Below are 23,757 nucleotides of genomic sequence, written 5' to 3' on the forward strand. Positions count from 1 at the left end.
TATATATTTTTGTCAAACCAGTTTTGAAAACATGCTTTCCTTTCAGGCAAAAATAAAATGGAGACCTCTGGCTTGCCCAAAGAATGTCTCCTCTACAAAACACTCCAGGCTCAGATGCTGGATATGCTGGATATTGAGGGTGTATATCCTTTGTACAACAGAGTGGAGCAATACTTGGAAGAGTTTCCCAAAGAGAGGTAAGATTTCATGGCAGCAGTTTCTAACTTGTCAAGTGGAATGGAGTAGAGCTTAGTGAAGCTCGCTGAGCAATGTGGAAGATTGTTCTCAAAGGCTCATTAAGGTTTATTTAAAACTCGGAGGGCCTGTTCAGCTATTCTAGGATTATCTTCACCATGATACTGGGGATTAGGGCTTGCGGGAAGATGCTGCATTTATTTGACCCTTCAGATCTACCAGTTTAAGAAAACAATGATGTCACTCTATGTACAGCTCTGAGTCGTAATATACAGCTTAGCTTAGCGTCTTGAGTAAAGAAGGTGGTCTGTAATATTACAACCTCTGCATAAATCCAGAAGTTATACTGCAGAAATTACCCACAGTTCAGTGACCCAAATGCCACACTACCAATATTGTTGGCAACTGCCCTTCTTTCATACCACATTGGATAAAGGACTCCTGTCACAAAATAGCTTTTTTGACAGTTCTTGTTCTTATTTACACAGCTTTTCTTTAACACAGTAATAGTTATTCACTTTCTGTGTTGGGAAAAGAAAGACAGTAATGGGCTGGTTCTCATAAAATGCACACTCCTCCTCTGTTGAGAAGAGGATCTACCAACAAGATTGCAGTGTGGCATTTGAGTTGGTGACATATGGATTATTTCTGCAGTTCTGGAATATAACATTTGGACTGATGCAGAGGTTGTAATATTATTTTCTGCCAATACTGCTTTTGGTTTCAAAGAATATAACATATAACATAGTGTTATATGTGAACCAGGAGTCCTGGTTTAAAACAAACAATGGTATCTGATAAACAAGCCAACTTCAAACTGTGGATGGCGTTTTCAACTAACCATTGCTTATTTTAAACCAGGATTCCTGGTTCACACAACACTAAGCTCAGTTTCTTTGAACCTGAAATTAAACTCAGTGGAAGTGGACATTGTTCAGGTTCACCCACACAGCACTACATGCAGGGGTGGGGGAACCTGTCTGCTTCCAGACAACTCCCATTATCCCCTGACCATTGGCCACGTTGGAAATTGAACATCATCTGGAGGGCCATAGGTTCCTCACCTCTGGGGACTAAACCAAAATTTAATGTTAAGTGCAAGCCAGTGGATTCTGCTCACATTAGGAATTAAAGAGAGACTTCTGCATTGTTAGGGACTTGCTTTGTTAGGGACTTGCTTCTTTCTAAGTCAGTGTAGACCCAAAAAACAAGAGTGTTGCTAAGTATTTATATACTGAATTTCTTATTTCAAAAAGTACACACAAAGTACACACAAATGGACTGACAAGTTGGTCTGGACTATGAAGAGCATCTTGCAGCAGTACAAAAACACTTTAAAATGGACATGACAGACTAGACAGAACCCTGAACAAAAGCACTTTGCTCTGCAACATTTTTATTTCAGGTTCTATTTCAAAAACAAAAGACTAGAATGTTACTTTGGAGATGCCTTGTTTTTGCAATATTAGTTCCATGGCTCATCTCTTGTGATTTTAGACAAAGGTCACTAGAGGGTGCAACAGCCTCACTTGTTAAAAACACTTTTGTTTTTGAGCAGCTAGATGTACGGTAAGAAAACAGCAGCGGAAACAAATTTGGTGCAGTTGTTTAATGATACACAAATATAGTATAATCAGCAATACAGTTATGTAATTCTAGTTTTTGACCTGTTCTCTAATTGGTTCCCCCCCCCCCTGTTTTTTAAGGAATGTGCTACAGATAGATGGGCCTTATAATGAATCATTCTATGAGAAGCTACTAGATATCTCAACTGAAGATGATGGAACAGTAGCATATGCACTGACAAAGGCAAGGATCCGAAGTTACTTCTTATTAATTATTAGTAGATGCCATTTTCAGATAATTATTATACTCGCATATGTTCTGAACAGTTGCTGAAGACAGAGAGGCTAGGGCCTAGCATAGCAGAAGATCTACATCTAAGTCCTAATGCCAGCTTCTCTGTTGGGAGGCAGGGGGAGATGGGGTTCCTGCTGCAGATGGCCTCCCTGCCTTCCAGGCCACCTGGTACCAACTACCCTGTGAAGAAGATACAAGGAAAGAGACACCAGATGCCTGCTCCAGATGCACGCATTTTGTTTGGCTTTTTACATATCAATTTGCATTTCATAAAAGTTGTAAGCTGTTCTGAGGACTCCAGTTGAAAAGGAGGGTATACATCTAGTAAATAAATACAATTCTGAACATAAGGGCAATGTAGGAAAGTTGTGATATGCCAGATCAGGCTGTTTGTCCATCTATTCCATTACTGTCTCATCTGACCGGTGGTTTATCTCCAGAGTATCAGGCAGGAGTCTTCCCTGTTATCTGCTACCTTATTCCTTTTATTGAAGATGCCAGGGATTGAATCTGCGCCTTTCAGTATGCATAGCATGTGATCTACCACCAAGTTATGATCTTTCTAGATTGAACATAGATTCAGCCTGGTAGTGAGAAGGAACATCTCTTTGGAAGCCTCTTTATGAGGCCTCCCTCTCCAGGACTTAGGATGATCCGAGGCAGCAGGTACTTGTGAAATATAGTTCTCCAAGGCATCTGTGCCTTCTAAAGGCCTTCTGATGGGTAAGGTGTAGTGGTAGCGTTCCAGTTACCAGACAATGATTCACTTGCTCAGATAACAGTCCAAACTGGAGGAAAACGTCTGAGACAAATCATGCTTAGTTTATAATACAGATGAGGTAATTACAATTTTTGGTGACACCACTAATTACTATGCTGATTTTGCTAATGGTACCGTATATTAAGACCAACTTTGCATGAAAGGCATTGCCTTACTTTGAACCAATTTTAAGTAAAGATAAGACGTCCCCCCCCCCAAGGAATTCTTAATGCACTCTCAATTCAGTTTGTATTAGCAATACAAGTCCTTTGCCTCTGTACACCTGGTCAAAGGGAACAGGAAATGGTTCCTTTCTTTTAGTAAGTAAAATGCTGGTATTAATAGCCACCACCCAATCATTTCACTCTGCATTAGAAGTGGAACAGGGCTTCATCTGACCTTGCCACATATTGGGGCTGATGCGATTGACGCAACCTGAGTGCTTTCTCCCACATTGCCCCTGGAACCAATGAAGCCATCCACCTATGCTTGAATTCTTTATGTGCTTACGTGACTCAGAAGTGATGGATCACAGCATCATTTGTGTGCTATATAAATAGAGACTAACATTCTAATTGGACACTCCTGTGGCAGGAAATGGAAGGCAATTTTGAGCAATCCCCCACACTACCCCTGCTGTCTCTGCACTACCTCTCACATTGTTCCAGTGAATACTCTGACTCTCCAGAGCTTGTTTTCATTCAGCATAGGATGCTGCAGGTGGGAGGAATTGGTGTCAAAAATTGCCCCTTCCCCTTGTGTCAGTGGGAGCCTCCAGTTAGCAAAGTTCGGCCAAAGATAAGTCTGGAGCCAGCACAATGAAACCTAAACATGTTAAAGCTCTAATAAGGCTCCAGGTGTAAGAACTGCTTAATTTTTTGTTTTGTTTTATGACTTGGTTTTATTAGCAGCTTTGAGGGAAAGTGGTGTATTAATGTTGAGAATAAAACTGTCTGCTAAATGTGTTGGCTGATATTTCTCTGCTGGTTACTAGTGTTGTAGGCTCCAACATGTGGCTCAGTAGAACAGAGGTAGGGTTGTAATGTTGTCAATTAATTGGTTACTTGACTACCTGGAGTACAGTGAAATATTCCATGAAGTCGATGTACCTATACCTGTGTGGCCTACCAGTGGCATAATTTGACAACAGCATGAATACAATCTGATTTTTGCTTGATCAAATTCACAAACATATATAAATGTACAGGATTGTGTAGAGGAACATAAGACCCATTCATGTGGGTAAGGGGCAGCCTCTTGCATCCATGCAGAGTTGGTGTCTGACCAGGGGAAGGCTTGCAAGCATAGGTCTCTCTATATGTATATGTTTCCATGCAGACTGCATGGAAGCTCACACATCGGCTTCATTGGCATAATGTAGGGGCTAGGGCCAGCAGCATGCCCTGCTTCCTAATAACTACTTAGATTCCTCTTCCTTGATTAATACAAGAAAGGGACTCTCTCATACCCCAGATAATATATGGGTGCAATCAACAGTGGCCAGCAGCTGTTTCTGGTATCATATCAACTGGCAAAATTGAAATGGGGGCAGACCCTTGCAGTATTTATCTATGTATACAGGAGGTCAAGATTTATACTGTTGTTTTGCCACACAATACAGACAATAAAGATGTAAGAGGCTGGCTTGCATTTGTGATTGGCTGGGTCACCATTATAATTCTTAATTGTCTGTTAGATGAGTCCTGTCTTAATTTTGTTGCAGGTTCAGCAGTACAGAGTTGCAATGACAGCAAAGGACTGCTCCATTATGATTGCCCTCTCACCTTGCCAGCAGGATGAATGGTAAGATGATCTAGAATGTTATGCATGCTTCTTGGAGGTTCTCTGTCTGCACTCTTCAGAATGATCAGTATACATTGAAGTTAACGCTGCTTTGGTTCAAATTTTATTGTCGATTGATCATAATTTAAGCTCCAAACCCCATTCAACTAAAAGCATGCAAAAGTGATGATGCCTATGACAGCCTTTATTGAAAACCTAGTAATCTATTTTTTAGATGTCTTAATAGTACACATAGCTTGGTCAAGAGGTTCGTGACATATTAGAATGCTTGGGGTGACACCCATATGTACTGGCTGATGGGCACTTCTTCCCTTGAGGGGAACTCCTTCATTTTGCCCCTTGCTCTGTCAGCATTGGCCAGTCATTGATAAATATGTCTGCTACATTCTAACTCACTTTGCAAAGTTCTGAATGTCTCTAGAAAGGCTCTGGTTTTAATTTAAAATATAATTATGGTAGTTACATTGAAATTTATATATATTTTCAGTTAGGGAAACAGTTAAAACATATAAATAGGGGTTCTTCTGGAAAACCTTGTGTGCACATCTACCAACCACTTAAAGAACTTTACTCAACTAAAATTTACCAGCATAGCTTCTGCTCCCTGCTCCTATGCCAGTAAGGGAATAATGGTAAAGACTTTGTCCCATGAGGATGGGAGTCTCATATTGTGGTTATCAACTGCACAGATGATGCACCTTCCAAGGGACTAGCCATTAATGCTGGTTTCTATCTGCAGTGTCAGGGGCACATAAATGAATGGAATACTTGACACATTCCTGTACTGGTATGGTAGCACCAGAATGAATGACTTTACTTACCAGGGAATCTTAGAGAAATGCCTCATGGGACCACAGCTATATTATTTACATATCAGAACAAAATTTGTGTAACAGGACATACTGCTATATTAACTTCTATGCAGATCTTTATTTCTTCAGATTTAAGACCTAAATGTCTTGGTTTAGGGAAATGATTACTAATACTATATATTCTTCCTGTGTTATAACTGATGCAATATAATCTGGTGAAAATGGTGACTTAAATTTAAGTAAGCAGATTGCTAACATCTCAGTGCAGTTCATTTTTATGGCAGTGTTGGTGGTATAACAATTTAGGGATGCTTGGCATAAACTGAGGTGGAAAATGATCAACATGATCAACTAAATTTTCATTCCACCACATTTTGGACTGGAAAAGCTGTATCTTATTTAAGACCACAGCTACTTCAAAAATGCAGCATCAGCTGAAGCTGGTCATGATTAGGTAATGGGTAAACCTTTTCATGTGTAGAAGATTTTTAAAAGTCTATTAATGTCATAATTTTTTCTTGGGGCAAGTAGTAACTTTTCTTTTTAAATTCAAACTACAGTGCAGTGCAGAGGCCACTGGTTTTAACTTCTAAATCAAGATTCACCTTTTCCGTCTCCGTCTTGGACCTAGACCTTAAGCCATATGAAAGCATTCACCATCAGTACAAACTTGATAGGAAGATAGTAAACTTCTATTTGAAGAACACACAGGCCAAAGACGACTCGGTGATGTCAAATCTCTTGAAAGAAAATGAAGACTGCACACTACTTCTCCATAACATGTAACTGGCTAAATATTTATCAAACACAGAATGGGAATAATTAAGTTATGTTGGTTTTCTATTATGTTCAGTTGTGCTTTAAATTTATCTGCCTTTCAGAAACACAGAATACCACTCAGACTACCTTGAAGGAATGTATTTATGGTAAAAGAGTTAGACAGACATATGCACCCTACAAACCCTTAGTAAACTGGTTGCTGGGAAAGTAGTTAAGCTTGAATCAAATGACTACTGTATGAAGCAGAGAAGTGAGTATCTTGAATTTAATTCTTCAATGCAGGGAACCAGTGTTCCTATGAGGTTTGCAGATGAAACTCTGCAAACAATAGTATGTGAACAGCTGAATAGCACTTGCTCAAATTAATTGTAAAAGTGAACCAGCTCCTATTTAAAGTAGTTATTAAGCTGGAGAGTGGATATATGGTGCTGCCTAGGTTTTCAGCTTGAAACTTAATATTTTTTAGTCTTGTGACAAAATATGAGTTTGGTTGTTTCCAAAAATGGTATTGTAGTGGCCATTCTAAAAAAGTGATTGGAATACATGCGAGTAAACTTACAAAACAAAGGAAACTTAATGGTATAGAAAAAAACAGCCTTATCAAACTAAACCAGCTCGTCCTTACTCAAATAGGTGTTGCTTTTAAAAGTTCACTAGAACGATTTAATTATGAAGCTCTTTCAAATGGTCCAATGTTAACACAATTACATTCAATTGTCCCCCCGCCCCCCGATATTTTTAACTCCATGTAAAATAACTATACATGTGCCTCATTTATATACAGAAACCTTCCAGTAAAGCAAGCCATCCTGTGTTTTGCTGCTGTGGGAAGCATTTGTGAAGTTAAAGAGTGGCTTTATTATCCCTGCCCATGGGTGATAAGTTTTGTACTTAATATTTTGTTGATTTCCCCCTTCTAAATTAAACACCTGCAACTCTCCCAGAGCTGGGTAAAATAAAGTCATTGCTAATTGAGATGATCCTCAAAGTGAACTCTATGAATTTGAAACTTACCTCACATTAGTTATTAGTTAGCAAGGAGCATTTTCTCTAGAAGTGCCTGTGCATGATTATTACTGTCTCTTACCCTATCTTGCATACAGATAATAGGATATATGCCTCAGGTTTGGCAGGCTGCAGGGCTCATCTGCTCAGACTCTTTTCCCACTGTGCTGTGCAATGGCAATAGGCTTCTCTTATTGTATAGGAATATTACTGTTCTTATTCTGGCTGCGTGACTTGAGCCTCTGAATTCAAAATGCTGGAAAGGCAAGTCATGTCATGGGCTTTTTGTAGAACAGGAGAAACTTTCATAGGGGTTGCCTGGGGGCAAGATACTTGAAGTGGGTGAAGGCTATCTGTGAGAAACCCAGATTTTAAGCTGCTTTAGCCATTCAAAAATTAGTATATATATTCAACTGTAGGCATTTATGTTCTAACTGACATTTTGTGTGTGTCATCAGTGATCCAGTTTATTCATTGTTTTTAAGGTACAGTATCTATCCCTAAAAATCTAAAAGAATACTCTTGCCATTACCAATTAAGCTGCTACAGTTAACATTAAATATAATGGTAACATTTCAAAACTTGTATAATTTAAAAACTTGTTCTCATCTTACACAGAACATAATTTTGTTAGTGTTTCTATTCATTCCCATTACTTCTAAAAACTGTCTTGTGATAGCTGTACAGCTTAATTATAAGATGTGGTTATATAGAGGTTACAGACCTCAATTCACAGGATGTCAAGGAACCCAACTGCAGGTTAAGGCATTTATCTAGAATAAGACTTATAACTAGGTTGAAGTTAGTAAACTGCTATGCCTAATGGTTGGTTAAAATCAGTACTTAAATTTGTTAGCTGACTGAAGTGTCAGGTAATATCTTATATCAGGTTTCCTCTTGGTATGTAAAGGTTCTGCAAGGAAGACTGTCATTCCCATATTCCTGAAGCAATAAGCAAAACAAGGCAATGGCACAAATAGATGTGCAGCAATGCTTATTTGATTTTGCACATTCTGGTCAGAACTAACTGATCAGAAGTAGGTAAAATTCTACATTTATAATCTAGGGCCAGGGAGTCAAGTGAGTTAAATTGCTGTTTAAGGGGTTTGCTTGAGGACTAGGTTTCCACCTTTTGAGAACAGCTACAAAGCTTGCTTTTATGCAAATACTGTTGCAGCACTCAAAAAGAGCAGGGAGACCTTTGAAATGGTTGTGCTACTTAACTTGGAAAGGAAAAAAACAGCAAGTACATGGGTTAAGTTGTATGTGGGTCAATGATCTTGACCTTGCTATTTTCATTATAAGCAATCCTGGGACTAAAAATAAATAGGTTACATTTTGTAAATTGTAGCTATGCCTTCTGATCCATTGTAAATTAAAATTTCACAATTCTATTTTATGAAAGGTTTGATAAACCTGGTTTTGCCTTTAATCACTGATTGAGGAAAGAAGCAGTTGCGATACTGAGTGAAGTTTTTTGCATCTTGAAACTTCCTTTCATTTAACTTTTCAGTGTCATTTCTAATCTAAGAATCTGTTACATATACAGCTGTGAACAGAAACTGTCACTTTTTATAAACTTGAGTTTACCAGGTCGATCTGAAGAGTTTCTAGGAAATGCTATTGAGGGGGGGGGGGGGGAGAAACCACTTCGATTCAGAAAGTTAACTTTTTAAAAATAAAATTCACTTATCTATTTGGCATTTTGTATTTAAAATGGCTGTATTTATTTGTCATGATGATTTATATATATATGTGCCATAATTGTACAGATAGCATGTTTTATGCGTTTGATTTCTAAATGAAAAATAACTTAATGTTTATATTCAATAAACTATAGATGCATATTTTATTGTCCTGGTATTCATTTATCATTGCAAAGTGACTTGATCAGTGTTTCAATGCATGCTTGTATTCCAAGCACATGTAGTAGACTTCTGAAGCAGTACGGAGCATCTGATGCAAACTTGTTAGTTTCCACCACTGTAAGAGGGGAAAAAAATGGAGTTAACAATTCACTTTAAATACTAATAATGGCTTGAAATGGTCTAGCACTGAAATTTTGAATGAGGTCTAGAATTTATGCATTCATCTGTATTTAGGAAGAAAATACTTTTTTACATTAGCAGTATACAACCCATTTCTACCTCTGTATCATTAGGACTTGTACTGTTTCTCAGGTGTGGATAAACTAAGCCTGGCTATGTACTTTTAGTTGCCTACTGGATTACCTATAAGGGGAGGTAGATGGTGGGAGTGCATTCCTGTTATTTCCCTAGAAGTCTGAAGTTTTTGATTATGCTGGTTATGCTACCCTTTGCAAACTGGGAGATGGGCTTGGAAGGATATTTTGGTTTGGTGGCTTGGATACTTTCTTGAAGGGAGGCTCCCTAAAGAAAAGGGGGGGGGGAACACTAGACCTATCAGTTCTACCCCAACTGCACAGGCCTATAGGTACACTAAATATATATAGTCTGCTCTCAACATCTAGCATGTCTATCACTGTATATATCTTTGTCCTATTCTAAGCTTTGGTAGTTTTAAAGACACTTTGCCTCCACACTCAAGAATGTGGCTTGAGTGTAAATAAATAGATGAACTAGGTATGCCGTACGAAGTTGCATAGCAGCCTCACAGGGTGAATCAATCCCTGGCTTCTGTATATTACCCCAGGATGGTTTAAATTTTAATTTCCTGATAATGATTTTCAGCGTAAAGTTTGCAGTCCAAAATCGATGTAGTTATCTAACGGATAACTAATAGGATGCATGCCATATCATAATTATCTAATTATAACTTGCCAACTGTTGCAAACATTTAATATTTATAATTTGTATTGCCTCTGTGGCTTTGCCAAACTGCCTAAGGAGCAACACTGACAGAATTTTCACAGAAGAAAAAGGGAAATGAGGTGTTGAAGACAGGAAATCTTGGGCATCTGGCTAAAGAAAATGGTAGTGGCTGAAAATCAGTGGCAGGTCTAAAGAAATTGAGTGGAGAAAAGATGATCTCCCTGTCTCCCCCCCCCCCACTTCTTTTCCATCATTTCCTCACTCCAATGGGGATGAACGAAACCCATCCCCCCGCTGATCTACATGGGCTGTGGGTGCGTGTTCTTGCTTTAGGGTCTGACTCCACCCACAGCTAAAATGTAGCCCCCAAGAGCTATCCAGCCTGAAAAGGGGTCATAGATGCTTGAATGGGCTGCTGCTTAAAACAGGCAAAATTAGGTCAGTTACTTTTTTATAAAAATAATAAATGTATAATGGAAATTGCAAATATTAATAGCCAAGTTGTAATAAGGGGCAACCATAAACTCTTGAAATGTGTGTTCATTATTTGCCATCTCTGAAATTTCTTGTCAGATTGGCTAGTCTCTGTGTCACAGAGATTCCACTCCTTCAATACAGGAGATTTATAATTAATATTTTTGCTCTTGTGGATAAATGCCAAACAAACTTGATGTTTAGTTCACACTACTCAATATTCAAGCATTTCTAAATTTGGGGACAATTCAAACAAAATATGGAGAAAATCAGCTATTGGTTGAAAGTAATTAAACCCTGTAGGTCTTGAATTTCTGTTTATGTAGGAAGTTTGGCAAGATGAAGAGAGCCTATACTGAGTGAATTGAAAACTTGCAACCCAGTATCTCTCCCCCTCCCATTAGTTGTAAGTTGATAGGTAATGAATGGGACAATTATCCTTTACAATTCTTTACTAAAAATCAGACTTTCAAAAGGGGTTTCAGGTCCCCAGCCTTACATTCTCAGTTGAAAATACTGAAACTGAGAGAATTAAACTGGTTATTTGGTGGCTTAAAGAATTTCCTTCTTGGACTACCTCCCTAAACTGTGTAGTATTATAGTGGATCCAGTGACAATTACTCCCCTTAAACAAAGTCACAAATGAAGCAGTAGTCAAGGCTTCATGCGTACTACTATCACAGCTGTATTTTGATCTGATAGCCTACAGGGAATAACAAGGGCCAAGAAGCAGGAGGAAAGTAGCTGAACATCACATACCAACTGAACTAGCCAGCAAAGTCTTTGTAGGCATTTAATAAACAGATGCGGATTTTGTTGAACTACATATTATATGCAAGTGTGACATACTAAACCCATTGGGGGCTTCATTAAACTAAACTCAGCTAATCTCAGCAAGCTGCAGCTTGGGGCAGAGAAGCAGGAAGGGTGTGTGTGTGTGTGTGTGTGTGTGTGTGTCCAAGATGCTTTTTCTTTGCAGAGAAAAGGCTAAATAAATTGCTTTCTATTTAAAACAAAGTGAACGAGGACTTTATTCTTGTTATTAATATGTATTGTGTAGTTTGTCTTTAAGTGCTGCCAAAAGAATACTGTTATCAAGACAATGAATGTTTTGCAGGATGTACTTTCAGGAATGCAAAGCAATAAGACTTTCAGAGAGAGAATGAAGCTGGAATTAAATGTTTGGAACAAGGAAAGAAATACTTTATACAGTACTGTGTAAGCATACCTGACATTGGTATTTTGTGGAGGAGATCCAAGACTGGTGTAACTTTTCCTTCTTCATCTACATAAATCTTCCAAACAATCATTAACTCAAGTCTATAAAAGGCAAATGATATTAAATGTCAGAGCTTCAGAGGTCAAATTCTGTATTGCAAAAAACTCTGCACTTAGCAAATACACACTACTAGGCGTATGTATACCTGCTGCTGCAGAATTTCTGATGCTAAGGAAGAATGTTATTTTGCTCTTAAGTCTTTTTCAGCCTTTTCTCTTCGGGCTGCTGCTTTCAGAGGCAGGAAAACCCTACAGTTACCCCTTCAAGAGACGTGCCTGGTACCAATTGTGTAGTTGCTAAACACACTTTTGTACACCAGGACTACCACTTCAGTCATATCCTGCTAAGGCACATTAATGCTGGGCAAGGTCAGTTGCAATGAAAGCAATTTCCTGTTCCAAGACTTATCTACCTATTGCAATTTATTCATGTAAAGGAAGGTTGGCTCATAGGAGAAGTGCACTATGGATTATGGAAGGGCACTTACAATGACTGAGTTGTCAAACAAAATAATGAAGGGAGCGTACTTTCTGGTTCTAGACTTTTATCATGGCCTTGAGGCCTTTATAAGAAATGCTAGAAATTGTAACTCCACTTTGAGGATTTCAACATCTTTTTAGCGAAGACTATGAACCAAATCATTAATTTACTTTCAAATGTTGAATCAGGTAAAGTTATGAAACTCACCTTAGTCTGCATTTTAAAGAAATGCATTTTGCAGATTCTAAAGAGATTTTATTTTGAGAAATTTTCCCTGCTAAAGTATGTGTTCCTGCTCAATCAATAATATTTCTATTGCCATCAGTTTCAAATACAGCAAATTGTGTCATCATGTTTCAATACTGTGAACCTTTAAAAAACTACCACCACTTTTCCATTATGTCAGTTTCTATGCAGTTGCTGCCTTGGCCTCCTTTGGAAGGAAGGAAAGGCTATAAACAGAATAAATAAATAAATTCCACTTATAATTTATAACTATGACCATTCATCAACAACTTTCATTAATGTGTATCATAAAGCTTCCTTACCCAGGAAGGTTAGCACTTCTTAAGATCATGTAATCTCCAGATGATCCTTCGGGAAGTACTACAACATCAGGATATTTGTTCTATTAAATGTAAAAAAAAAGACAATACTATAGCCAGTCTGTAAAGATATTAATAGGTACAATCCTACTGATAAGCCAAATATTAGTTATAGCCTGCCTGCCCCCCCCTCCCGGGAAGTATACATGAGTTGAGATTCAATATGAAGAAGAAGAAGAAGAGTTTGGATTTGATATCCCGCCTTTCACTCCCTTTAAGGAGTCTCAAAGCGGCTAACATTCTCCTTTCCCTTCCTCCCCCACAACAAACACTCTGTGAGGTGAGTGGGGCTGAGAGACTTCAGAGAAGTGTGACTGGCCCAAGGTCACCCAGCAGCTGCATGTGGAGGAGCGGAGACTCAAACCTGGTTCCCCAGATTACGAGACTACCGCTCTTAACCACTACACCACACTGGCTCTCTATGAAGTAATATTGAGTAGACTCTGGACACTGATGATGATCCAACAATTGTGATTTTCAGGTAATTATTATACTCGCATATGTTCTGAACAGTTGCTGAAGACAGAGAGGCTAGGGCCTAGCATAGCAGAAGATCTACATCTAAGTCCTAATGCCAGCTTCTCTGTTGGGAGGCAGGGGAAGATGGGGTTCCTGCTGCAGGTGGCCTCCCTGCCTTCCAGGCCACCTGGTACCAACTGCCCTGTGAGAAGATACAAGGAGGAGACAGACACCAGATGCCTGCTCCAGACGCACTCATTTTGTTTGGCTTTTTACATATCAATTTGCATTTCATAAAAGTTGTAAGCTGTTCTGAGGACTCCAGTTGAAAAGGAGTTATTTACATCTAGTAAATAAATACAATTCTGAACATAAGTGCAATGTAGGAAAGTTGTGATAAGCCAGCTTAGACTGCTTGTCCATCTATTCCATTACTGTCTCATCTGACCGGTGGTTTATCTCCAGAGTATCAGGCAGGAGTCTTCCCTGTTATCTGCTACCTTATTCCTTTTATTGAAGATGCCTGCATCTTTCAGTATGCATAGCATGTGGTCTACCACCAAGTTATGATCTTTCTAGACTGAACATAGATTCAGCCTGGTAGTGAGAAGGAACATCTCTTTGGAAGCCTCTTTATGAGGCCTCCCTCTCCAGGATTTAGGATGATCCGAGGCAGCAGGTATTTGTGAAATGTAGTTCCCCAAGGCATCTGTGCCCATGGTTTGAACTAGAATTCCAAGGCCTTCTGATGGGTAAGGTGTAGTGTGCACGGATGATGATACAACAATTGTGATTGCACAAAAGACCACTTGAAGAAAAATTCTTATGGGTTGGACATAATGAGACAAGATGATTTTTTGCCAGTGCCTCGTGCAACCCTCTGGTATGGCCTCTCCACAACCCTCTGTAGCAGGTTTTAGTTGGGCATTGGGGGCTGTAGGGAAATTGGCAAATATGGCCTCCCCACTTTTCCTCCAATAGAGTTGTTCAGTTAGTGGATTTCCACTCTCACCAAGTCTGGATTTAACAATATAAAAACAACTGAAGGCAGCCCTGTTTAGGGAAGGCAGCCCTGTTTAGGGAAGTTTTTAATGTTTGATGTTGTCGCTTTTTTATTAATATTCTGTTGGGAGCTGCCCAGAGTGGGTGGGGTATGTATGTATAAATAAATATTACCATACACCCACATTCACTGGAAAAAAGTCCAAGTACAGCAGACTGTTTCTGCTATGATAAAAAAAACCTTTCCATTATTCTTTATTTTGTGTCCAAGTAAGAGGAAGCAAATACTTCTACAGGGAACTTTATATGAGTGTCATGAAACGAATTCTCATATAATTACTTGTGTGTGTATTAGATCACTTTCAGTTTACCATGCTTGCAGAGAACTTTGAATTGCATCCTTTTTTTTTTACACTGTACAGTACTTGGATTTATATCCTGATCATATAAACAAATATAAACAAACAAACTGAAGTGATCACTGGAACTATTATTCCTGAGTAACTGCTGCATTAATAAGCATGATCTAAGCTGAAGATCCTCAAATTGCTATGATGTGTTTACAAAAAAACCCCACATTACAAACAAACAAACAAACAAACAAACAAACCACTTTCTTCCTGCTTGATATTTGGCTGGTTTACAGAGTAAGAAATCTTGTGAAATGTGAAAAGAAACTAGTTTAAATTAGTTTACACAGATCAAAGCAGGAAGAGAATAAATGGTAGTGATAAAGGGTCAGGATGTTTCTTTGAAGTGCACTGGAGACAAATCATTTTGCAAGATCCTATCTACATCTGGCAAACAGAAATGGCTACCACATGCTCCCTTTTATTGTTGCTTGGGAATACAATACATTAAACTGCGAACTCAGTGTAATGTGCGGACCTTGCTGCTGGAATCCATATGAACAAGAAAAACAAAAGATCTTGCACTGAACTGAGTAGTGACAAGAGATTTATTACAAAAAAGGCAGATAATTAGTATGGTATTTTACTACAGTGAGAAAAGCATGGAAGATTATGATGCAAAATTATGATGCTCAGTACCTAGGCCCAGGGAAGTCCACCCTTCCCTCTTCCCAATAAAACACAGCAAACTGCAGTATGCATATGATTTTGTGACATATTCAAATTGTGGTTACCTAAGTCAGCAGATTTGGGTCATGATCTAGAGGTGTTTATGTACTGGACTTTTCCAGTACATGAGGAGTTTCCTCCTCGGCAGAGTCTTCTATAGAACCCCCAGTGTTTGGAATTTGCTTACAGAAACTTCCACTGACAACACAGACTATTTTTGCAAAGGCTGTAGGCAAATAAAATGCTAGACTTCCTCAAACAATGAATATAAGAAGAAGGGTTTTCTCAAATGTTTTCCAACCTTAACTTGAATGGTCAGCAACTGAGCTGGCAAAGGAAGGTGAAGGGCAGACAAAGAAAGGGAACCCACAACAATCCACAATGGTTTCCTCATGGTTATTTTCAGAAATCTTATTCCAGTACGGAACAAACTGGATGGTTAAAGAAAAGAACAAGGATCAAAGGAAGGAAAGAAGGATAGCATTTTTCTTTGGCTGGTATCTCAGCTGAGGGCCTGTAGTCAACCACTGAATAAGTCTTGCTGCATCAAGTCCTGCTGGACCAAGCTGTTTTTTATCTTGTATTTTAGTCTGTGAACTTCCCTGAGATCTTTTGATGAAGGGCTGTATATTTTTCCCCTTCAGACCTTGTTTCCTTCCTGTGCCCCCCCAATGCTATCTGAGGTTCTACCGCCCTAACAAAAGCCTGCCCCCTAACAAAAATCTTGGCCACGCCCATGCCCCCTCCCAGTCCTACTGGTAGAAAGGTAGCTATTTAAATGTTTTCTTTGTAAATTATGACTGGTAGCCACTGGTAGCCTTATCCTCCATGAATTTGCCTAAATCTCTTTTAAAGCCATTCAGGTTGATGTAAATCATAACATATTTAAGAATGAATTCCACAGTAACAGTGCACTGTATTTCCTGTTATCTGTCCTGAAACTTCCAATGTACAGCTTCACTGGATGACCTCAGCTTCTGCTATCATGAGAGACTGAAAACTTCTATGTACTTTTTCACAGCATTCCATATTGTCTGTTTTCATTTATTTTGTCAAAGTTTGTATTTCTTTTTATTTCCTACATTTAGACAAAACTTCTAGTTTTCAAAGGAAGCCTTATTGCGCCCAGATAGCTCCCTTTACTCTTTGTGGTCCTGGTCTGCAGTATACATTCTAGCTGAGTAGAGTATCTAGCTAGCAAGAATTACAGAGAAATTTGACCTGCTTCACTTTCCCTTTCAGCTTCCTTTTTACCAATCCCGTCATTTTTGGGAAGCTTCCTTTTCTGAACTCAAAAGTTACTGGACTTCCTTGGCAATTTCCCCACATAAATATGTATTGAACTTGATAGCACTGGGATCATTATTAGTTTAATAGCACTTACATCTCACACCAAGTGCTGGGCATAAGCCATAAATAACTAAAAACCTAGCTACAGCTTTCAGACATTGGTTACTTTGGATGATTTTTGCAACTTCAACTTCCTTGACATGTTCCTAAGACAAAGGAAATGGATTCCCCAACAAAAAGATCTAGAATATTCACAGGGCATTTTTCAACAGAGACAGAGATTCACATGTTGACAACCTCCATTCTTAGAAGTCCTGGATAAAAAAATATGATTGTGTTAGGATTTCCTCACAGGAATGGAAAAACTTTCATATCCAAGGTGAAAAGCAATCACTCATCTTTTAATGTTTCTACACCTTTGGGAGATAACAAAGAAATATCTGTAGTCCACATTTGATGAAACAGAATTGAAGATTTCGAATAAGACACATGTTTCAGTTTAGCACACAGACAATCCCAGCTGTGGTATGCATATTTGTTCCAAACAACTTTTGAAACTGTCAGTTTTGAGAAAGATCCTGCCCTTTTAAGGTCTGCATAGAAGGGAGACTTCTATGATGTGCATCTTTATCCATCACTGTAAGTTGATGGGAAGACCTGTACCTAGTGAAGTTCTCCTGTCAGCATAGAAAATGTGATTCTGAGAGAAGACATATCAGTCATTGCAACACTGTAGTTGGAAAAGCCACCCCTAGATGCTTTTAGGTCTCGGCCTGGACAACCTACCCAGAGCTTGTTCCAGATCTCATGTAACTGTCCTCAATTTCTTGTTCCCTTTCAGAAGATGCCATACAGTCTGCAGAAGCTGCATATTGATGTGACACCTATCTCTTCTCACCTACCTTCCACTAGCTGCTGTCGAGACAATAATACTATTGAGCAACAACTAATTTAACTTATTGCTAATTTAACTTATTAGGCTCTGGCTCTTAAACTCCTGAATGCTCTAGGAACACCTAGTTATAAAAATAATGTTCTAGGTGCCAGGAGAAAGCATTTTCAGGTGGTGTATATTATTTTCTCACTCACCCAAACTGAAAGCCTAAAACTGATATCCAGTAATTAGAGCACACTGCTTATAAGCTTGATGTGGGATATGTGGTTGGGTGTCCTTCCTCTTATATATAGACTGCTAAAAGCAAATAGCTGAGTAGTAACTTATTATGGTGTACACACAAGGGATATCTGGTAAGTGTGTACTCTTCTGGAAAGTGGCGACTCATCTCTTGTCAGCAGAATACAGATGACTGGTGGTCACATATAGTGTGGTCAATTATCATTTGGTAAATGATCACCTATATTCACCCCCCTCTGCAGATGCAGAACAACCAGAAGAAGGGCGATGGAGAAGAATCATCAACAGAGACTGCTTTCCAAAGTTAGACTCAGCTGTCGTATGTGTGAAGGCATGCAGGCCTCTGTTGAACAACTCCACTTAGGTAGATGAGAACACTTTCCTAATCCCTTTCAGTCGCATTGATCTTACAGTGGATTGGACTTTGCTTAAAACAGAGGTGGTTAACCTTTGGCTTGCCAGATGTTGCTGGGCTGCAGCCCATGTTGGCCGGGGCTGATGGGAGTTTGAGTCTCGTAACAGCTGGATGGCCAAGATTAGCCACCCCTAAATTAAAGGGAAATTTTCCATCCAAGAAATCTGTGACCTAACTAAATAAAGGAGAAATGGGAAGCTAAACTTTAAAAACAACACTGTGAATGCTTCACAATCCATGAAAAATATGTTTCTCTAGTTTCAGTGCCAATTGTATTACAGTTTCAAGGACTTTTTAAAGGGTAGGCAACTGATTCATTCTACAACTCAGCTGGGTTAAAAAAAGTGCATGTCAGACACCTCAGAATGTACACCGTTTTTGTTATTGGAGTAGATGAGGAAATGGAAAGTATTTTTGGTTGAACCAAACACTTCACTTCATTTGAAAATCCATTATTTTTCCAGGATCTGGTTATACTTTGTAGCAAGTTAAGAGTTTAAATGGATGTTCCTGGGATTTTAGAAACATTAAGTAACTGCCCTGTCTGGAATTGTTTTCCAAGTCTCACAAGCACTGTCAGCTACAACAGATGCCAAAACCAAACTGACTGAGTAAGAACTTTAGTTTGTACTTGCTAGTTGATTTTTTTTTTTATTACCTTTGTGCCTCTCCCACTCCCAACATAAAAGTTGTGTAAAATGTAGAATCTATTGAGTTGGAGATTTTTGCATAATTGTAACATAATCCCAGGGTATATTCTGGAGGCACACGAAGCCACCATCTTGCTGAAGATGAGCAAGCAAGATAGAAAAGCACCTGGAATTTACGTGTATACTTTGGGTCCTTGGTGATGTGATTGGCAAATCACATCACATTGGGTTCCTTGATAGAAGAAAGGCCAGATAAAAATGTAGTAATTTTTTTGGAAGTATACTTATTTCATAATTTTTTTACACCAGGTTTATATCCACCCAACTCTTTGCTGGATTATGGTCAATATCTATGGGAAGTTGTATATCACATCCTTTTCAGCACAGAAAATCTCATCAGAAAGTGGATGGAACAGCAAAGTGATAGTACAAAAGGACTTCTTAATTCCTATAGTGCTATGGTCTGAAAAAGTTAAAGATCCATTAATCGCTTTTTCAGGTCACACCCCTTCACCACAATTTAGCATTTTGTAATGGGAATGCTGTGTGATTATTTGCAGTCCATGTGCTATTGCTATCATCATGACATTAGAATCAAAGCAAAGCAATCTGAAATTTGACTACTTAAGCTCTGTACCACAAATTTAAATTTAACATGTCCCAACAAATGTAGCTACTGAAACAGCAATACAAAACAAGAAAGAAACAGCACACATAGGGTTTGTGTGACTTTTACTGGAATGGATTTTACTGGATGGATTAAGACTTAAACCTCAAGGACTTTTAAATTAAAATCATCTGAACAAAGAATGTAAATTAAAAAACATGAATGTTATAGCTTAAATACAATTACATAGTCAGCAGTTTTTCATAGAGCAGACTAGAGGATTGTTTAGTATACAGCACATGGAAAATATTAAATGTAGACACCACCAACACCGAGAATTTTATAAGCTACAGAAAGTAGCACACATTTACAGACACAATTCCTTTAATTTCCAGAGGGGAAGCTGTGTTAGTTTGTTGGCACCTCAAAGATTTTGGCACCTCAAAGATTAACAAAATAATTTAATATGACATAAACTTTTACGGACTAGAGTCCCCTACATCAGATGAATGGAGTGCAACCCTCATATTACCTGCAACTGAAGGTGACACTTCATGCACAATCAATTATGCCCTATTTAGATATGTTAGTTTTCAAGGTATCGCAAGACTCCATTATTTATTTCCTCAATGGAAAGCCAGAGTATGAAATTCTATAACCCATTCTACTGATGTGCTGTTTCCTCAACTTTGAAACACAGTGTTGGTAGTAGGTTACCTTACTATCTCACAGGTGCAACAAATGTGCAGAGGTGCCAATCCTCAGAGCCAAGGCTTTCCTACCCATGGAACATCCAATGAGGCTGGACTCACTGAAAAGGGTTAACTGTAAATAATCTGAAGTAAGCATTGCTTGTTAGATTAAAAACCAGACTTTATAGGTTCATTAATCCTTGTTGGTTATCTTGGATTTCAAGGGCTGTTCCATGCCTAGCATTCTTATGCTTAATAATTAAGACTGGTGTTCATACAAACTTCTGTGTTCCACTGCGTTAGCAGATTCCAGAAGCGTGGCTGTGTTAGGCTGTTGTAGATTAAAATCGAACGTTTTTAATCTACTAGAGCATCGTTTGTCTGATAAATAACTTCAGAAATATATATTAGCCTAGGTTCTGTCAGTTTAAATGCTAATTAGTCACAAGGACGTACAAAATATAGCTGTATTGGGGGCTGGGGTGGAAGAAGAATTAAGATCCAATTTGTGGTTGGGAAGAGTTAAGATACTAGTGCCAAGAAGTTTAGAATTTTGTTCATGTCTTTTCCCATGCTCTTGGGACAAACACAAATGATAGTACTTACCCAGTTTACTGACTCAGAAAAATCCCTTGGTAATAATTGTGGTTTTTAAAAATTATATATAACAATACATTAGTATTATTTGGAGGGAAATATACTATATCATCAGCCAAGGTTCCAGTTGCTATTATAAAATGTTTTTATAAAGGACTCTTTCTCATGAAGGAAGGCCACTTCCCCAAGGAATTAATCCCCAGTTGTCTCACCAGCCATTGTTCACTTCTGTTCTGTTCCCCTTTCTTTCCAATAGCACACATAGTTTCCCCTCTCCACATTTTAGCATCAAAATAACTGTGTGAGACAGGTTACAGTTAAACTATCGGTAACTGATGTGGCAAACTGTGCACACATAAAAACTTAATCTGCTTCAAAACAGCCTATTTGCGAGATAACACCCTCAGCTGGAAACATCCCTTTATGTCCTCATTGCAAATATGCATGGATTCACTGGGCAAGATGGTTACTGAGGAGTTAGTGAACAGAACTGAGCAAACAATCATTCTCTGTATTATTCACTGCTTTAAAGGGACAAGGAAAATGAGAGTAGTCCTTCCTTTCATACTCTTAATAGAAATATGGCATCCTATAGTCAGGGCTTGAAGTTACTTGTATCTCTCACAGTGGTAGATATAACAAAACTTTCTCAAAAGGGCTGTCACATGATGTCTTTCCAAATGAAAGATACTTTTGACTTATTTTGACACTAAGTGTATTCATGCAGAGGACAATAAATGGCAGAAATAACTGAAAGAGATACTATTGTTGTACAAGTTGCCTAACAACCAAAACGGAGATATGGCACAGGAATGCTTTTCAGTGCTCTTAGTGCAGCACTTCAGTGTGCCCTGAGGCTGGGTATAATAGTCATCATCTTGGTATGAAAACTATTCTAAAATGTTGTTTATGTATACATTCCTGTTGAAGGCTTAAGTGCACTGGACAAAAGGAGGGTTCCCCCTCCCAACCCAAAATGAGATTCTGTAGGCTGCTTTTAAATAGCTGCAGAAATACTATGCCAAATTTACGTAAGAAGACTGTACTATGACATGTACCGAAACTTCAGATTTTGTGGGAAACAACACTGTTCTCTGGAACATTTTAAAAAGTAGTAATGCATTTTCAAGACTGGGAAATTAGAAGTGGTTCAGAAGAGAGCTTTGAAGATGTGGGGTAGGCTTAGTTTAGTCCTAGAGCAAACTATATATCAGGAGGCTTACTTTGGTTAGAATTGAGTATATACTTCCAGAGTTAATGCTAAATACATTACTTCTTATGAATACACAGTGGAAGTGAGGAACAGGTTTAAGGATTTAGATTTGCTGGACAGAGTGCCTGAAGAACTATGGATGGAGGCTCGCAACATTATACAGGAGGCAGCAACTAAAACCATCCCAATGAAAAAGAAATGCAAGAAAGCAAAGTGGCTGTCCAACGAGGCCTTACAAATAGCGGGGGAGAGAAGGCAAGCAAAATGCGAGGGAGATAGTGAAAGATACAGGAAATTGAATGCAGATTTCCAAAGAACAGCAAGGAGAGACAAGAAGGCCTTCTTAAACGAGCAATGCAAAGAAATAGAGGAAAGCAACAGAACGGGAAGAACCAGAGATCTGTTCAAGAAAATCGGAAATATGAAAGGAACATTTCGTACAAAGATTACCATAATAAAGGACAAAAGTGGTAAAGATCTAACTGAAGCAGAAGACATCAAGAAGAGGTGGCAAGAATACACAGAGGAATTATACCAGAAAGATATGGATGTCTCGTATACCCCAGGTAGTGTGGTTGCTGACCTTGAGCCAGACATCCTGGAGAGTGAAGTCAAATGGGCCTTAGAAAGCACTGCAAATAACAAGGCCAGTGGAAGTGATGGTATTCCAGCTGAACTGTTTAAAATTTTAAAAGATGATGCTGTTAAGGTGCTACACTCAATATGCCAGCAAGTTTGGAAAACTCAGCAGTGGCCAGAGGATTGGAGAAGATCAGTCTACATTCCAATCCCAAAGAAAGGCACTGCCAAAGAATGCTCCAACTACCGCACAATTTCACTCATTTCACATGCTAGCAAGGTTATGCTTAAAATTCTACAAGGAAGGCTCAAGCAGTATGTGGACCGAGAACTCCCAGAAGTGCAAGCTGGATTTAGAAGAGGCAGAGGAACCAGAGACCAAATTGCAAACATGCGCTGGATTATGGAGAAAGCTAGAGAGTTCCAGAAAGACATCTACTTCTGCTTCATTGACTATGCAAAAGCCTTTGACTGTGTTGACCACAGCAAACTATGGCAAGTTCTTAAAGAAATGGGAGTGCCTGATCACCTCATCTGTCTCCTGCGAAATCTCTATGTGGGACAAGAAGCTACAGTTAGAACTGGATATGGAACAACTGATTGGTTCCAAATTGGGAAAGGAGTACGGCAAGGCTGTATATTGTCTCCCTGCTTATTTAACTTATATGCAGAATTCATCATGCGAAAGGCTGGGCTGGATGAATCCCAAGCCGGAATTAAGATTGCCGGAAGAAATATCAACAACCTCAGATATGCAGATGACACAACCTTGATGGCAGAAAGTGAAGAGGAATTAAAGAACCTTTTAATGAGGGTGAAAGAGGAGAGCGCAAAATATGGTCTGAAGCTCAACATCAAAAAAACGAAGATCATGGCCACTGGGCCCATCACCTCCTGGCAAATAGATGGGGAAGAACTGGAGGCAGTGAGAGATTTTACTTTCTTGGGCTCCATGATCAGTGCAGATGGTGACAGCAGTCACGAAATTAAAAGACGCCTGCTCCTTGGGAGAAAGGCGATGGCAAACCTAGACAACATCTTAAAAAGCAGAGACATCACCTTGCCAACAAAGGTCCGTATAGTAAAAGCCATGGTTTTCCCAGTAGTGATGTATGGAAGTGAGAGCTGGACAATAAAGAAGGCTGATCGCCGAAGAATTGATGCTTTTGAATTATGGTGCTGGAGGAGACTCTT

The 23,757-nt window shown here is 38.9% G+C and overlaps 2 protein-coding genes across 5 annotated transcripts in view; one reads left to right on the top strand and one right to left on the bottom strand.

Moving 5' to 3' along the window:
- The window catches only part of IPPK (inositol-pentakisphosphate 2-kinase), a 33,650-nt gene extending 24,588 nt beyond the window's left edge, over positions 1–9,062 (top strand). For both annotated transcript variants that reach the window (XM_082211955.1, XM_082211956.1), the window contains 4 exons: positions 47–197; positions 1,902–2,004; positions 4,539–4,618; positions 5,991–9,062. In XM_082211955.1, the coding sequence (XP_082068081.1) occupies positions 47–197; positions 1,902–2,004; positions 4,539–4,618; positions 5,991–6,216 (560 nt within the window). In that variant the 3' untranslated portion in view covers positions 6,217–9,062. The remainder of the gene's footprint in view (positions 1–46; positions 198–1,901; positions 2,005–4,538; positions 4,619–5,990) is intronic.
- The window catches only part of CENPP (centromere protein P), a 154,376-nt gene continuing 139,653 nt past the window's right edge, over positions 9,035–23,757 (bottom strand). For all 3 annotated transcript variants that reach the window (XM_082211995.1, XM_082211994.1, XM_082211996.1), the window contains exons 7-9: positions 12,789–12,868; positions 11,710–11,801; positions 9,035–9,198 (exon numbers count right to left, since the gene is read on the bottom strand). In XM_082211995.1, coding sequence (XP_082068121.1) covers positions 9,080–9,198; positions 11,710–11,801; positions 12,789–12,868 — 291 coding nt within the window. In that variant the 3' untranslated portion in view covers positions 9,035–9,079. The remainder of the gene's footprint in view (positions 9,199–11,709; positions 11,802–12,788; positions 12,869–23,757) is intronic.

Source organism: Podarcis vaucheri (assembly GCF_965113315.1).
Source record: "Podarcis vaucheri genome assembly, chromosome: 2".
NCBI classification, from domain to species: Eukaryota; Metazoa; Chordata; class Lepidosauria; order Squamata; family Lacertidae; genus Podarcis; species Podarcis vaucheri.